We start from the raw sequence: 18,710 nt of genomic DNA on the forward strand, positions 1-18,710 counted from the left end.
GCAACACGGATGAATCTCAAATGCTAAGTGAAAGAAACCTAACTCAAAAGATTACATACTGAATGTAATTTATAGGACATTATATGACATTCTTGCAATAAAAACAGGACATAAATCAGTGTTTGCCAGGGGCTGGGTGGCAGGGGAGAGGTTGACTACAAAGGGGCACAGAGTGAGAGTCACGGGGGTGATGAAACAGCTCTACAGCTTGATTATTGCTGTAGACACATGACTCAATACACTACTCAAAACCTGCAAATTTTATACTAAAAAAAGAAATTTTAATGTATGTATGTAAATATATAAATGTATGTAAATATCTTATTTTTTAAAACATACAAATTTCACACAAAATTAGAAAAACAATTTAAAATTAAAGGGAAAACAAGTTTTGCCTAGCTCAAACCTAACATGAACAACATTGTCCACAACTGTGTTACAAATACATAAAGAATTTTAAGAGCGTATAAATGTAATTTATCAGGAAAGAAAAATGTTTCAATTTAGGGAGCAAGCATTAAGTGAACTGGTAAAATAGTCCTTCAAACATATCATTAATCTGACTGGCAGATTTCCCTGTTTGCGAAAACCTTGCCTTTTCAATGACAACTAGGGAGGCAGGCTGGCTGGTGGAGATGGCTTCTTGGTTTGAATGGGGCTTCTTGGTTTGGATGGAAATGGCTGGCGACCCATGGAACAAGAAGCACTATGTCTGGCACTAAGTAAATAGTAAATAAGCAGTAACCCAGCAACCGTAACAAAACAAAAAAAAAACCTTATTAAAATTTGAAAATAACAATTATTATGAATGTATTATTACATGTACCCTGAAAATACGTAAATCTATTAAGTATCCATTTTTAATGTAATTTTTTTGAGACAGGGTGTCTCTTCGTCACTCAGGCTAGAGTGCAGTGGTGCCATGATAGCTCACTCTAAACTGAGCTCAAACCATCCTCCTGCCTCTGCCTCCCAAATAGCTGGGATTACAGACACATGCCCCCATGCCCAGCTAATTTTTTGTATTTTTGGTAGAGATGTGGGTCTCATTATGTTGTCTTGGCTGGTCTCCAAATCCTAACCTCAAGAGATCCTCCCACCTCAGCTTCCTACAATGTTGGGCTTACAGGCGTGAACCACTGCTCCTGGCTAAAAAGTTGATTTTTTTTTTAAGAAAGAAAAGAACAAATCTAGTTAAAGCAACACCTAGAGATATTTTTTTCTGAAAAGCAAAGCAGTTGTTTAAATGGGTACATGCCTCTCTCTAACATGAAATGTGCTGCCATTCAACATATTTTATGAAAAAAAGTGATGTTTAGCTAGAAAAATGTAAGTTATTACTTAAAAGTTGACATACAACTTTTAAGTTCTAGTAACTGCTTTGCTATCCACTGTTATTTTGTGGGACTTAACATTCCGAGATTTTTAAAAAATATTGATGTTCTGAAATACTTGTTGCTTGAAACACACATGTTCATCAGCTTTAAACAAAAATAGATTATTCTTCAGAAATGGCATTTTAAGTTCATGCTCTGCCCTGGAGCACTGTATTTATTTTGAAAATTATAAAAAAAAATTCTGAAGACAGGAATAAACCAAAAAAGAGAACAACCAAAAAATTATATTTTATGCGATGGAATTTTATAGACAAAATTAAAGTCCTTGATGATGAGCTGTAACCACATCAGCGTACGCCAGGCTTCTGAGCTTCCTGAGTCTTGGGTTCTTCAACTCTAAAAGGTCAAATAAGGATTTTAAAAGGGATTGTTGGTCAGGTGTGGTGGCTCATGTCTGTAAACCCAGCACTTTGGAAGGTTGACCTTGAGGGTGGATCATCTGAGGTCAGGAGTTCGAGACTGGCCTGACCAACATGGCGAAACCCCATCTCCACTAAAAATACAAAATTAGGAAGGTATGGTGGCACATGCCTGTAATCCCAGCTATTTGGGAGGCTGAGGCAGGAGAATCACTTGAACTTGGTAAGTGGAGGCTGCAGTGAGCTGAGATCGCGCCATTGCACTCTAGCCTGAGACTCCATCTCAAAAAGTAATAGTAACAATAAAAGGGATCGTGTATGATGAACTAAATATACAAACATTGATCTGACACAGCACCTCAGAACCTTGTGTGACAGTTTCTTGTAAATAATCAATATTGCGTTTGTACTCAGGAATAATTTTTTTAAGGAAAAAAACAAAAGCCTAGGCCTCAGTTGCATGAATATTCTAGAAGAAAGAAAGAAAGAGAAAGAAAGGAAGGAAGGAAGGAAGGAAAAGAGAGAAAGGAAGAGAGAGAAAGAATAGATATATGGAATATATACGGAAGTTTGTGTTTGGAAAACAAACTTGCTCTTAATTGTTGTCAAGTCTTTTCAAATGAGCAAGCACCTCTAAAGATAAGGTGACCAACTGTCCTGGTTTGTCTGGAACAGAATAGAGTCCTAGGAAATGAAACTCTTCATTTTATAACTGAGACAGTCCCAGGCAAATTGGGCCCACGACTGAGGGCATTCTTAGGATCTCTCTAAAGACCAGGCTGATTGAAGAGTAGATAAGTTAAAGCCAAGTTTGCCCGGAATAATAGGGCAAGCTATTATCAAACTGGCTTCCTTAACTGTATCTGCAGTGACTGACATCTTACCTTCTTTACCCAAAGTGTTGAAACTGACATTAAGACCAAGAACTACAGAAAAAGACAAAGATTTTCCTTCTTTCCCCTTTACCTTTTTCCCACTTAATGAATTGGAGAATCTTCCCACCGACCATCAATACTGGGCATCCTTTTGAACCTTGACATATTTTGAATCTTGAACCTCAGTGGCAAATCAACTTTCCTGTCATTACTTTTCAGCCCCTGAGTTTTGAAAGCAAGAAAAGCTACACCTTAAAGGTGGAGGGAGCCAATCCTCACCTAGAGATGCGTTTTCTGAACTTGGGCCCATTTCAGGATACAACAACAGTACACATCAGTGTGGAAGACGTGGACGAGCCCCCCGTGTTTGAACCTGGCTTCTACTTTGTGGAGGTGCCTGAGGATGTGGCGATTGGAACAACCATACAGATCATTTCTGCCAAGGACCCAGATGTGACCAACAACTCAATCAGGTTTTCCAACAGATTTCACCTTTTCCTTATATACTGGACTCTTCCCTTCCCCTGTATGTAATTTTCTAGCACTTTTCCCTTTGTGTCTTTCTTCTCTAACCCATTTCTGGAGACTCTTCTCTTTGAGTTTTTTGTGGGTTTTTTTTTTGTTTGTTTTGTTTTTTTTTTTTTTTTTTTTTTTTGCTTTAAACAACATGGCCTTGTCAGGTTATTTAGAAGTAAAGTGTAATTATGTCTACAACTCACTTTCAATTGGTTCAGACACACACACACACACACACACACACACGCACCCTTTAGTTCTCAATCATGGTCCTGTTGACATTTGGGGGTGGATAATTCTGTGTTGTTGTGGAAGGGTTCTCCTGTGCACTGAACCATGTTTAGCAGCATCTCTGGCCTTTACCCGCGAAATGCAGTAGCACTCTCTGAGTTGTAACCACCTAAAATGTCCCCAGGTATTGCCAAATGTCCAGGGAAGTGATGCAAAATCACCCCAGGTTGAGAACTAGTGATTCAGATAAAGTATAATCAGACACACAGATGTCAAAATGTTAAAATCCGTTGACACTCAGTGGTAAACAAAAAGGAAATCATTATGCATTCTTCCACCTTTTATGAATCTTTGACATGTTTTACTTTTTAAAACTGGGGAAAATAATATATACTATATATATTCCACATACTATAGAAAGAGCAGACATAGAAACTACTACTGTTGTTAGTGACTTCAACGCCTTGTAGACTGGCCAGATAGATGGGTCTTTGTATGGCAATACCACATATCTCTCTCTCCAAAGCACGTTTTGGAATTAAAGATTCTAACCAAGATGCTTCCTTTCAAGAAGATGAGAACTACTCTTACAGTCATGGCCATCTCTCATCAACTGGAACCAAAGTACAAATAGCTGATGGACAGGCTGACACCACAACCTTCTAGAGCAGCTGCCAAACTTATCAAGTTTGACACAAAAGATCAGAATTCCAATGCTGCTGGAAGCCATCTGTCACATTAATTGTTGAAAGCCACACAGTAAATTGAATATGGGGCTATAGTGCAGGTAACATATTTTAAACATACCGCAGTTTATCAAATGCCTTTTCTGTCAGCTGGCTACTGCTCTCACCTACTGCTGTTTTGTATTTAATGAAAACGTGCTTCTGCAGTTTAACAGGAATGGCTTTCTCCAGAGAATAACTGTACTAGGGCAAAATCACTTCCTCTAACCAACCAGTAAACATTTTACATGTTCAGGCATTAAAATGGCAAAAACGATTTTGTCTGAATTCTGGTATTTGATTTTTTTCAAAGGCAACTAATGTATTACATAACAACTTTAAAGATGTTATATTTCAACCTGAAGCTTTTTAAATATAAACTAGGATGGGGAGAGATTAGTGCAACCATATTATCCCCAAAGCAATCACAATGAAAACAAAACAGATTCTACTGTAAATGTGTATTTGCAGAAGCCAAGAATATATACCTTCTAATCCTAATTTATTAATTATGTATGTATTAATCCACCATAGGCTAATTAATCTATTCCTGTAACAAAAACTGTATGAGAGAAACTTTAAAGAATAAAACTTTCACTACTGGCATGAAGTAAAATGAGGTAGACAAAATGAAGAAATCTTGTCTGACTAACAGAAAATGCTGCTTCAGATGATGGCCAATTGAAAACTAACAGTTGGCCAGCACATGTGTTAGCATCAGGGAGGTTCATATTGGAGTGTCTGGCTACTCCACTAGAACCCAGGCAGGATGAATGCAAGAGCGAACAGGCCAGAGGCACAGGGCAGGGTCCACTGGGCTGTTCTGGAGCAGGACTGCAGATCCTGAGATAAAAATTGGTGAGAACAAGGCCACAAGGCCAGAGGTAACAAGACATGGCTCAGGCACAGGGGGCAACACGAAATTCCAATGATCAGATCTAAGGAAAATTCTCCCTCTGCATTTTGGTTGCAAAGAAAGAGAGGAATTCCTATTGCTATGTATGAGGTTCCTGACTCTTTGTACTATCCAACGGAAACAAAGAATGGTCCCTGGACCCAAGAAGAACACTGGGGGTCCTAGACTCCGAGAGAGAAAAGCACCCAAAACTTAACTCTCTGGCTCTCATTTAAAAACCCATTTGGGAATTCCTTTCTTCTGTTATCTTTCACCAAACTGCTCTTATCTTTATTTTTCAAATTAAAGTTACTTTCTTTTAAAATAATGTGTATAGTTATATGCTGCATGGCTAATTCATCATCTGCATTTTTATTATAAAGAATAAATGAGATTTACATTCCTAAAGAGAAAATATCTATTACATAATTCAAAAAATCAACACATCATCTGAAATTAAAATGTTACAGATAAAAGGCCATTTAACAAATTATTAGGACTTTTATAATCTCCTTTCTAGAAAGGTGATGGTGTGTTCAGGAATACATGCTGGTCCCCATTTACTTATAAGCCCCAAAACAAAATCTCCCGATTCAGTGACACGTACATGAAAAGACAATGTTTGGATCTGCTGAATTTTTAATATATGCTCAAGGACTTTCCGACAAGCAGGCTACTGAGCCATTTGGCAACTGAAAGAGGCTTCTGCCGATGTGGAAACTGCCTGCCCCCCAGTTCCTTCCTCGAATGTGTGTGGATTTAGCCAGCCTGCTCCTGACGCCCCACCTCCAAATTGCTCCCAAATTCAGAGGATGTCCTCAGCTAAGCAACAAGCAGGGGGCCCAGAAAGCACCAGCTACTGCAGGCTCTGGGTAGCTTTGTACCTGCATGATGCCGATTCAGCTCATAGGAGGTTAGAATGTAATGGTTAAGAAAAGAAAACCGCCTACATAATTCACGAGTGTGTCCCAATTTCCTCATTTTCCATCTGTATCTACACCTTTAATTTTTCTCCTGCCTCCTGAAAATTGACCCAGCATCCCATTCAGGGAAATAAAGGCTATCATTCCCTCAATTCAGGCCCCTTGGGGAAATCGGAGAGGGATTACCCTCGATGAGGGAGGCTTCTCTGAGGAAGGCTCCTGGTGTGTCACCCGGCAGTGCTGTCAGGGGTCCTGTGGGTTAGTTATTTCTATCACTCCCTCTCCCATGCCATCTGTGACATTTGCTACGGTGCCGTAGGTCTGAGTATAGAAAGCTGTTTTCTCATAGGCTGCCTCTCCCCTCGGCATCATGCCTGCAACCGGGAGAGTTGCCATTAGGGAGATGGCTCCAAGGACCACATGGCTGGCTCTCTGCATGTGTAGGAGCTGAAAGAGAAGACTGTCATGAGCCACTCAGTTGTATTTTTTTTTTATTTTAGAGAAAATTCAATTCTTAAAATAGTAAACTTTAAAGTTAAATAACAATTTATGCTTAAAAAGTCAATTTTAAAGGAACTCTGAAGCATGTGTTTTTCTTTATTAAAAAGGCAACTATTCGCTGTCACTCTGATATGGTTTAGCTCTGTGTCCCCCCCCAAACCTCACCTTGAATTGTAATAATCCCCATGTGTCAAGGGCAGGACCAGGTAGAGATAACTGAATCATGGGGGCAGTTTCCCCCATGCTGTTCTCATGATAGTGATTTCTCACGAGATCTGATGGTTTTATAAGGGGCTTCCCCCTTCCCTTGCACTCATTCTCTCTCCTACCACCATGTAACAGACATGTTTGCGTCCCTTTCCACTACAATTATAAGTTTGCTGAGGCCTTCCCAGCCATGCTGAACCGTGAGTCAAATAAACCTCTTTCCCTTTAAATACCCTGTCTTTGGTATGTCTTTATTAGCAGTGTGAGAACTGACTAATACACACTCTTACCTTTAAAAGACAAAGTCTTGTTTCCTTAGACAATCTCTTATAGACCATGTATCAGTAAGTAAGCCTGGTGGCTGGGAGTAGAAGCCTGCAGCCAGACTGCCTGGGCTTGATTCCCAGCACTGTGACCTCGGTCAACGGACCTAACCTCTCTACTCCTCACACTTCTTACCTGTAAAATGAGGACCATAATGGTGCCTACCTCGTGGTGTTATTGTAAAGATTAAATGAGTCCATATAGGTGGTGTGTGCTGAGCAGTGCCTGGCATACAGTGAATGTTCCTTAAATAGGGTCACAGGCCGAGAGAAACATTAATTTTCTTCCTTAAATTTCCTAAGTCTTAGGGAGTCATAGCATAAATGATTCCGATTTCTCTAGCCCTTACTCATCAGCTTTCTCTTTAATTCCTAATTCCTAAATAGCCATCCTGAATCTCTGCAGAAAAAAATACATTATATTTGATACATTTTACCAATAGATATATATGCACAACTGTATACATGTATATGTGTATATATATATACACACACACACACACATATATAAAACAAAAGCTTTACATCAATACTTACCCGTATTGCATGTGATAGTCTGGCATGCATATGTTCTATTCTATTTCATTTTCTTTCTATGCTAATCATAACCCACCAAACTGATTTCACAATCCACTAACCTGCATCTGAAAAACAATGCACTATAGTAAAGAAACTGTTTATTCCCTCCAAAATTGCTGCTTCTCCATCTCCACAATGTTTAGATATGGATTGCAATAGCTGGCAACTTTAAAACAAATTTTGAACCCAATAAATTCCCCAGTCCCTATTTAAATAATTTGTAAGAACACAGTAGTAATAACTTTGAATATATGGCTTCAAATCAAACACAATAGTTATAACTCCATAAGGATGGCTATAAGTCTTAAACCCTGCAAATTATTCCTTGTGTAATTGCATAAAAGTGTCTTCAGCTGGTTGCAGTGGCTCATTCCTATAATCCCAGCTACTTGGAAGACTGAGGCAGGAAAATCACTTGAGGGTAGGAGTTTGAGGAGTTTGAGGCCAGCCTGGGAAATACAGCAAGACTCTGTCTTTTAAAATCCAAAAATACATATTTTAATTATCCAGGTGGGGTGGGACCTGCCTCTAGTCCCAACTACTCAGGAGGCTGAGATGGAAGGATTACTGGAGTCGAGGAGTTTGAGGCTGCAGTCAGTTTTTGGTCATGCCACTGCACCACTCCAGCCTGGGTGACAAGGAGAGAACCCATTTCTAAAGAAAGGAAGAAAAAAGTGACTTCTTTAAGCCTCAGTTTCCTTATCTGTTGATTGAGATAATAACTACCTCCCAGAGATGTTGGAAAAATTTTAAAAGAAGCTGTATATTAAGTACATAGTAAAGTTTCTGATATTCAGCAAGTGGCAGCTATTGTAATTACTGGTCTTTTAAAAATAGGGTTGTTTTCTTGTTATTGAGTTATTTATATATTTCGGATATTAACCCTTTATTCTATGAAAAGAATATTTTCTCCCAATCTGTGGGTTATCTCTTCACTCTGTTGATTGTTTCCTTTGTTGTGCACAGGTTTTTAGTTTGATACAATCCCATTTGTCTATTTTTGCTTTTGTATGTGCTTGTGGGGTCATATCCAAGAAACCATTGCCCAGACCAACATTGTGGAGCTTTTCCCATAAGGTTTCTTCTAGTAGTTTGATGGTTTCAGGTCTTAACATTTAAGTCTTTAATCCATTTTAAGTTGATTCCTGTATAAGGGGTCAGATAAGGGTCCATTTCCATTCTTCTGCATGTGGATATCTAGTTTTTTCAACACTTTATTGGAGAGACTGTCCTTTCCCCATTATGTGTTCTTGGAACCTTTGTCAAAAATCAGTTAATTGACTGCAGACCTATGAGTTTATTTCTGAGCTCTCTATTTAGTTGGTTGATGGGTCTGTTTTAATTCCAGCTGTTTTAGTTACTATAGCTTTGTAATATTATTTCAAAATTAGGACAAATGACCCTGTTTAAAAAACGTGCAAAATGCCTGAACAGACATTTCTCAAAAGAAGACATACAAATGACCAACAGATACATGAAAAAATGCTCAACATCACTAATCATCAGGAAAACGCTAATTAAAACCACAATATGAGATATCACCTCACACGTTAGAATGTCTGTTGTCAAAAACACGAAACATAAGTGTTGGCTGCGGTGTGTAGAAAAAATGGAACCCTTGCACACTGTTGGTGAGAATGTTAGTACGGCCATTTTAGAAAACAGTATGGAGGTTCCTCAAAAAAACTAAAAAGAGAATTACCATGTGATCCAACAATCCCATTTCTGGGTATATATCCAAAGGAACTGAAATTCGTATGTCAAAGAATGTCTCCACTTTCATATTCACTGCAGTATTATTCACAATAGCCAAGATACAGAAACAACCTCAGTGCCCATCAACAGATGAATGGGTAAAAATAATGTGGTATACATACATAATAGAATATTCATTTCAGCCTTAAATACTCAATTCAGCTTTAAAAAAGAAAGAAATTCTGTCATTTGCAACATGGATGAGTCTAGATGACATTATGCTAAATTAGTCAAGCACAGAAAGACAAATACCACGTGATCTCAGTTATATATAGAATGTAAGAAAGTCAAACTCATAGAAGTAGAGAGCCCAGTGGTGATTGCCAGAGGCTGGTGGGTAAACAGGGAAAAGAGTCAAAAGGTTCAATGCTACAGTAAGGGGTAGTAAGTTCCTGTGATCTACTGCACAGCATGGTAACTATAGTTCATAATAATGTATTGTATATTTCAAAATAGCTAAAAGATTTTAAATGGTATCACTGCGAAAAATAAATACATATGTGAGGTAATAGACATGTTAATTAGCCTGATTTGATCATTCTACAATGTATACATGTATCAAAATACCACACTGTACCCCATAAATATATATAATTATTACTTGTCAATTAAAAAAATAAAAATGACCTGACATGGTGGCTCACACCTGTAATCCCAGCACTTTGGGAGGCCGAGGCAGGCAGATCACTTTAGGTCAGGAGTTTGAGACCCGACTGGCCAATGTGGGAAAACTCCGTCTCTACTAAAAATATAAAAATTAGCCGGGGATGGTGGCAGGCACCTGTAATCCCAGTTACTCAGGAGGCTGAGGCAGGAGAATCCCTCGAACCCAGTAGGTGGAGGCTACAGTGAGCTGAGATCATGCCACTGCACTCCAGCCTGGGCAAGAGAGCAAGACTCCACCTCAGAACAAAAAAAGAATTAAAAAATAAAAATGATAAATATTACTTAGCCTTTACCAAGGACTACATAAGGTTCTCATTGATGGTTCTCAATCATGGCCACATATCAAAATCCCTTATAGAGGGTTTTTAACATCCACATGCCTAAGCCTCCCTCCGTATTTGTTGAATCTTCCAGGATGGAGACCAGACGAGATAACACAGGTGAAATAACACAACAGAATTGGATTGCCAAATCAGGTTCAACAGGAAATATAGATCTTACCCAGGACCTAGTTAACTAATGGCTGAAATGATAGAGACAACAGCAAAATATGAGTCATTCTCCCCTTGGAGAGCTCTGAAACTGTCAGGCACAGGAGCCCATAAATGTCCTTTTTTTGCATAAAGATGCATGTTGGTCCAGACTGAACATGAAAGGTAGGAGCAATAGACAAAGTGCCTTGCTTGAACACAAAGATCCATTTTTGTGATGGAACATTTGCTTGTTATACAACATCAATTACATAGCTTATATGACATTTTCCGGCAGGCTGTACCCCACAAATTCATAAACTCTAGGTTTATTTACAGGAAACAACCTAGCCAGATCCGGTCCATCCTGCTAAAAGCATACCATAGTTTAGGGATCTCCAGCTAGTAAATACACTACCATTATTGTGTTTGCCAGAAGGTTGGTCATTAGCATGTTAAGGAAGGTTGTGGTACAAAGCTTTTCTTCTTAATAGTTGATACAAATTATAAGGACTGGAACCACTAAACTATAATCTTTCTCCTTTTCTAGTTTCTGATTAGCATTTGAGAACTCATTTGAATACAATTCCTTTTAAACAAATATATACAGGAGTTGATACTCAGGATGTCCCAAAATTATTGGGGTAATTCCAAGCATTACATAGCATAAACCATATTTAAATAGCTTAAAACTTCCCCAAGACTGTGGGCACCCTGCTTATTTCATTTTTTGAATGAGAAAATTCAAGCAATATTTGTTTTGTTTATTGGAGGAGGAGATGACTTTTGTTTTTGAACAAATAAAACCACGAATGCAGTCTTCCAGTAGCCATTAACTCAGAAGTGGTAGAACCATGCTTCATATGGTAGGCACTCAGTTGTCTTATGTGGAATGCTGTCATATGCTTATCCAAATGTAAATGATGTATATAATCCATGTTTCTGCAGATACTCCATTGATAGAAGCAGTGACTCTGGAAGATTTTTCTATGTTGACATTACAACAGGTGCCCTAATGACAGCAAGACCCCTAGACCGGGAAGAATTTTCTTGGCATAATATCACTGTCCTTGCTATGGAAATGAGTAAGTAGCACAATAAATTGGTCTCCATGCAGTGACAAAATGTAGGTGTTATAGAAAGTGGAAGTTTCTAGAACTTGTAACAAAATTATATCTTTTAAGGGAAGAAATGTAAATCATGCTTTATGCAAGTAAATGCATTCAGTTCAAATACTTTTTTGAGGCTCTCTTGTATACTTAGTCCTGTGCTACAGATAAAAGCAAACAAAACATGGAAAAGCAGTGAAAGACAGCATTCTTATCCCAAGTAGCTATGAGGAAAAGGGAAGACTCCTGAGAAATCTAACAGGCTTTCAATCTTTAATATGATTGTGAATGTACAAAGAGTATAAAATATTACTGTATGAAAGGAAGCATTTATAACATATCACTCTTATTATGCAAACATATATCTATCCATGCCCACAAGAATTTGAGACATCTCACAATAAAAAGCAAATTGATTAACATAATAAACTTATAAATGGCATGGAAGATTAATAACAACTAGATTAATATATATTACATAAATAATAAAAATTAAGATTATATACCACTACATTCCTTTTTTTTCATACTGGTGATAGTAAAGGCTTAGAGAAATGACAGTCCCTAACCTATTGGCTATATAATAAACAGCCATTCAGGAGGGCAGTTTGGCAATATGTATTGAGATTCTCCAAAATATTAACACTCTTTCAGGAATTCTACTGCTGGTCATCATATTAAGGAAATAATGACAGATATCAACAAAGATTTATATGTGAAAATTTCCACTGCCATGTTATTTTAAAATAGGGAGAAAATGGAAATTACTTACATGTCTAATAATAGGAGATTCAATAAATTTTGGTACAACCTATAGTCAAATGACAATATAATACAGACATCAAGAGCCACGCTTTCAAAACATATTCAATGACAAAGGATAACCTTACCCTAAAATATTAATGTTCTGAATTCAATTTTTCTATTTTGCTTAACTATAACTTGTGTATCAGGGGAAGGTGTGTAACTCCAATTTTGGACACCCACACTGTATAATGTCATATATCTAATAGATATCTCTGGTGGTAGGATTGTGGATCATATTCATGGATTCATCTATGCTTTTCTGGAATTTTCATTATTCCTTAGACAAACACCACTGTTATAATGAAGAAATAAATCTTAATTTTGCTAGCACATTCTGGTAACCAAGCAATAGAAGTATTTAGGGGGGAAACAGTAGAGCATAGACATGTTTGGGAAAGAAAGGAAGAAAAATATGATTCAGAAGAACAATGCATTTTGGGATTTAGTAAAGTTATTAACCAAGAATAATTTCTGTGTCTTGCAATTTCTGTTTTGGGGTGGTGACCAAAACAGAAAAAGACAGGAGGAGCACTACCAGATCTATGAAATTATCTCTGCATGGCAGTGCCAAGCAAAAGACACAGATCACAAAGACACAGTTTCCCATGAGAGACTATGACCCCAGCCAAAGATATGGATTTGGTGTGTGTTTGATCCTATAATATCCTGTTAGTCCCTAAGCAGAAATAAATGTGCAGTGTTATCTTTATTCCAGCGAATAACTGGAAATAAACCTTTGGAAATGTAATTCAAAGAACTGATGATTCCACAGGAATAAAGCCAAGCAGTGCCACACAGTATGCATCCGATTGGCAATGGACTCTTTTAAAGTCCAGAATATAGAACTGACCTGCCTTTAATTCCAGAACTTGAAGTCTGAGCCAAATGGGAGATTGAAAACCTCTTTTTAAGATTCGTTTTGTGACACTTGCTCCCTTTTTCTCACCCTTCCCTTCATACTGCTGATAGCAAATGGTCACCAACACACACCTTATTCTGCGCAAACTTCTCATATCCGGCCACACTCTTAGTAGGCGACACACGGATCCTATGCTCTTGCTACCATTTCCATGTACTTTATCCACTTCTTTCAAACCCAGACTCACCAGGTAAATACCTACCTCTAGCAAAGACAATTACTGTTTTTTCTTTTTCTTTTGGCATTACTAATCTCTCAGATTTGGTATTCCTTGTGTTCCCTTTAGACAATCCCTCCCAGGTTGGAAGTGTTCCTGTCACAATCAAAGTCTTAGATGTGAATGACAATGCTCCGGAGTTCCCCAGATTCTATGAAGCTTTCGTCTGTGAGAACGCCAAGGCAGGACAGGTAAGGCAGCCTGTAGGTGGTGCACTCTGCTTAACCCCTAACATATAGAAACAATTGTTACAGATAACCAAATTCACCATCAAAGCGATTTTGACTCCAGAAACGAACAGTTCACAAAACAGAGTTCCCAATTTCCGTATATCAGTTTTCAACCATTTATTTGTTAAGACAACTATTTGAGGCTAGGTGTGGTGGCTCATGCCTGTAATCCCAGCATTTCTGGAGGCCAATGCAGGAAGATAGCTTGAGCCAAGGAGTTTGAGACCAGCCTGGGCAACATCGTGAGACCCTGTCTCTAAAAAAATTAAAAAAAACAAAAAGACAACGATTTGGAACCTACATTATCTTTTATGGCCTAAACAGCACTTTGAGGGTGGCTTGACATACAGGACAGCTGTATAAGGTATGTGTCCACCTGGAAACGGAACTGTGTAGCACCAATGGCAGTAACACCTGCTCTGGGGCCTGGAAGTGAGGGACCAAGAAGACCAGGAAAAGGAGGAAGAAGCTGCTCTTTTCCCGAGTGTGGTACCAATTCCTCAAATATTCTACAGTAGGACAAGTTTATTTTCTATATCTTTCCACCTCCCTTTCTTAACTTCTGGCAAGAAGTACCTTATTTAGGGACTGCCTGGCCTATCTCAGAATGCTGCCACCTAGAATGACCTACCCTCTCTCCTCCCTCAATTAAAACATCCATTTTCTTAGTGCTGCTCATGTCAGGTAAGTTTTGAGAGGAAAGTAATCCAAAAGGACAAAGATCTACTTATTTGAAATCTAGCTCCATAATCTTCAGATATATTCATATATTTTTTAAAGTATGCCCTTACACCTAACTGAATATTTAGTTGATCACATTCTAAGTGGTATAACTGAGAAACATCTGGAACTCCGTTTGGAGTGCCCATGTAGCAATGCATGTGTCAGGCTGTTGCCCGTCCTATAATTTGTCCATCTCCTCTATTCTGTTCCTGCTTTTGTAAAATGCTTTCCTCCCCTGCCTATGACCCAGCAACCCAACAGATCCCCTAACAGCCCTCATTTGCTCCCCTTCTCCATCTCAGAATATCCTGTGGTCCTGTGGATGCTGGTGCTAGATCAAATGGGCTGAAATGGTTTTAACATGAAAGCCGGGGAAGTGCATATTGGTAAGGCAGGGGCTCATGCATTGGTAATTCAGGCCTCTGACTGTAATCTAACTTTGCCTTCATGTATTAGTCCATTTTCATGCTGCTGATAAAGACATACCCAAGCCTGGGTAATTTATGTTCCATGTGGCTGGGGAAGCCTCACAATCACGGTGGAAGGCAAAAGGCATGTCTTACATGGCAGCAGGCAAGACAAAGAGCCACGTGAAAAGGCAAACCCCTTATAGAACTATCAGACCTTGTGAGACTTACTCACTACCACAAACACAGTATGGGGGAAACTGCCTCCATGATTCAATTATCTCCCATCAGGTCCCTCCCACAACATGTGGGAATTATGGGAGCTACAATTCAAGACGAGATTTGGGTGGGGACACAGACAAACCATATCACTTCACTTCTCACACTCCCTCGTAGTAGTACCTCCAGCATCTTTTTGCACAGAGAGACTAGGTCTGCATAACCAAAACTTATGTTAGCTCCCTGAGCTCACCAAAGAGGGACTCAACACATCTTTACCATATACTCAGCCAAAGCAAAAAGTGATTTACATCCCTCAGGGGAAGAAAGATGTTCCATCATGATTCTGATCTAGATTTATCTATCAATCCTTGAAATTTGGTGTAATGGTCGATAGCTCTCCTAAAAAAAATTCTTCTCAACAAGTCTAGGATAATTCTCTTTTCACATCTAGTGAATTTCTAGTCTAGTAAGACCTGAAATATTATACAGCTAATAAAAGTTACGATGCAGAATTTACAGCACAAAAAATGATCCGTGTTATTATAAGAAGGGAGGTATACAAACTACACATACATGCTTGCAGTCATGTAAAATTATGACTGCAAGTAAACAATGAAAGGGAAGATGCAAAAATAGTTACTGTGCCAAGGTAGTTGAGTTTAAGTGAGGAGGTTTGGGTCTTTATTTTAATAATTTTTGTTTTATGTCATAAAATTTATATATGTAATATAAACTTTTATGTTATAAAATTATATGAATATTTTGTTATGACAAAATAAGCTAATTTTAATCTATAATACAAAGAGGGTGATAAGCAGCAGAGTAAATTAAACCTCCTTCCCCCCAAAATAAAGCACCCTCTTTTAAAGGGCTTCAGAGTAGGTGAGGTTGCATTCTGACAAGTGAAGAACATTTTAACTACCTCTCCTATTTCTGTAGTCAAACAAACATAGTCCCCATTTCTAAATGCATCTTTTAATAGTCTGTTATATAGTGATCTGAAGTACAGATCTGCCACTTCAAATTCAGTCTATCCCACTGTCACCTTTAGGCCAAGATACTGAAAATCTTACCCTTTGATTTGGGCTGTGGGAAATGTTTTGAAGATTGTTCAAAAGCATGCGGCTCAGAGATATATCTGGTTTATAAAGAATCAGTCCTCCTTGTGTTTACTTGTTGGACACTGTCGTCGGCTTCACGTCTGACAAGTCCACACACATGCTTTCCTCTTGGTAAGCAGCCTTGAAGGAAGCCCATAAAGAAATCAGATAACATACTTGGTGATGGCCAAGGGCGGAATGAAACCAGCTGAGCAGAATACTGCATGACAAGCGGGGCTGAGGAAGAAATCTGACCTGCCGGGAGAACAGAGAGCAGGAGAGCAGGACATGCACTCCCAATCCAGACTTAGCGATTTGTGTCTTCACTCACTCGTGCTTTGAAGCCCTGTAAGCAACCAGCTCTGTGCCTCGGGCCCCAATCTCAACAATATATTCACAATACGCAGGCCAGATATTCTGAAATGACTTTCCCAACTATGTTTATCAAGTTATGTAGAATCACCTATGTGTAACATGCCTCAAGAAATATGTTACCTCTATATGTGTTTGGCGCTACAAGCAAGCTGAAAAGTGCCGGCTCTGTCTCCAGGCAGGGACAGGACAGGAGGGTAATCCTAGAGTATGAGCAGCACTGATACGAGGATTGGCTGTGGGCAAGCTGATCTCCATTACTCTCCTGACCCTTACCTTCCTGGCAACTCCATTCCCCCTACTTTCAGGTTCAACAGTTGGGGTCTCCAGGAGGCATACCCTGAGATGGAGTTCCAGGATAAGGTGTTTATTAAGGAGGGCCCTTAGGGCCAGCACCTGTGTGAGGGAAGCAAAGGAAGCAGGACTGGGCAAAAGAAGTCCAGCTGCCATGCAGACTCACTAACTGCCTCAGCTGACTTCTCAGAGAGTTCCAGAACTAGAGTTTCCCCAAGTTGAGATGGGATAGCCAGACCTGTATACTACCACATTAATTAGTCACTGGATGTCTGTCGCCCTGGAAGGATGTGCTGACCGTGGGCGTCTTAGTCAGTTTGTACTGCTATAAAGGATTACCTGAGGCTGGGTAATTTATAAGGAAAAAAGGTTCATTTGGCTCATGGTTCTGCAGGCTGTACAAGAAGCATGGTGCCAGCATGTGCATCTAGGGAGGGCCTCAAGCTGCTTCCACACTTGGAGGAAGGGGGAAGGAAGCTGACATGTGCAGATCACATGGTGAGAGGAAGCAAGGCAGGAGGGGAAGGTGCCAGGCTCTTTTTAACAACCAGCTATCACAGGAACAAATAGAGTAAGAACTCAACTCATTACGAGGAAGACGGCACCAAGACGATGACTCCAGCACCTCCCACCAGGCCCCACCTCCAACAATGGGGATCAGATTTCAACATGAGATTCAGTGGGGTCAAATATCCAAACCATAGGAGTGGGTAGGTGGCTGTCTGCAATCGGCAATCCCCAAAGGGACTGGTAGGTGATAACTAGGGGAAAAGTCCTTCATTGAAGGGGGATCTGAGCAACACTGTCCAAAAGGCCCCCTGATGGGAGTTCCCCCAACCACCACCCCCAGTCATTTAATCTTCAGCATATTGTGAGGGTAGCTTTACCTCCTCTAATTTACAGATGAAGAAACACAAACTAAGCAAGCCCACCTGGGCCCTCAAACCGACCTTTGACATCCTGGTGCCTATGGTGGTAGAAGCATTGCTGGCTTTTAAACAGCAGGAGTGGCAAGTCTACGGGGCTGGGCCCAAGATGGGTAGGAGTAGTCTGTGCTGTTGCTTGGTAGGAGAGGAAACACATATGAAGGAGGCTGCCGTTCAATGCCTCTCCTGTATCCCCCTCAGCCTGCCAGCTCCCATTTCAGTAGTCTGTTTCACACAGATTTCTTTAACAGCTTTTAGATCATGGTCTCCATAGACTTCACGCAACTTACTCCTTTGAAAAACATTATGGAAAAGGCAAAACTTGGCCAGTGAATCCAACAGGAAACTACCTGACCTCCTGCTCTCCCCACCCCCAAGTTCTGCTTCTGACTCCTGTCTATTCTGCATTTCCACTCTGGGGATCCTGTGCTATCTTTGCTAGCTCTCCCTCCTGCCAACAAAATGTGACTCCCTGTGACCCATTCCCTCAGGTCTGTTTTCTGTTAACCCGACATGGCCAATGCCAACGTGTCACTCACTTCTCTTCAGGTCATGGTCATTCTTAAACAGGGGCTTCTCAAAGACAGCAATTTAGCCCTGAAATATTGGGTCAGTGATGAGGTTAAGTAGACGAGGTGAGAAGAAAATATGGGGTCAAGCAGGACTTTGCGGCACCCGAGCCCTTTGACTCAAAGTCTCTTACTTTTTAGACTGCCTAGAAACGGCTGCCCATGGTGGAAGAATATATGTTATATTGATGTCTAACATCTGAAGTATTTAGGTAACATTTATCCTATGCCTACTAACATACTCAAGCCCAACCCTAAAGCAAAATCAAATCCCGAGGTGTGTGATGGCATAGAGACTGTGCAGGGAAGTTTCACATGGAACGGGAGAGTTCCCTTACCCCCCTTGCAGGACAGGAGTGTGCCCCGCTGCTCAAACCCCTAGGGGGAGCATGT

General features: G+C 39.8%; 1 protein-coding gene and 1 long non-coding RNA gene across 8 annotated transcripts in view; one reads left to right on the top strand and one right to left on the bottom strand.

Annotated features, from left to right (window-relative positions):
- CDH20 (cadherin 20) overlaps nt 1–18,710 on the top strand; it is a 217,374-nt gene that overhangs the window by 186,966 nt on the left and 11,698 nt on the right. For 6 of the 7 annotated variants that reach the window (XM_003914440.5, XM_009192833.4, XM_009192829.4 and 3 more), the window contains 3 exons: nt 2,851–3,104; nt 11,371–11,507; nt 13,544–13,665. In XM_003914440.5, coding sequence (XP_003914489.2) covers nt 2,851–3,104; nt 11,371–11,507; nt 13,544–13,665 — 513 coding nt within the window. The remainder of the gene's footprint in view (nt 1–2,850; nt 3,105–11,370; nt 11,508–13,543; nt 13,666–18,710) is intronic. The other variant, XM_009192835.4, reaches the window with a different exon arrangement.
- Nucleotides 1–18,710, bottom strand: part of LOC116271488 — a 42,945-nt gene that overhangs the window by 14,038 nt on the left and 10,197 nt on the right. The window lies entirely within an intron of this gene.

The sequence above is a fragment of the Papio anubis genome, chromosome 19 (genome assembly GCF_008728515.1).
Source record: "Papio anubis isolate 15944 chromosome 19, Panubis1.0, whole genome shotgun sequence".
NCBI lineage: Eukaryota > Metazoa > Chordata > Mammalia > Primates > Cercopithecidae > Papio > Papio anubis.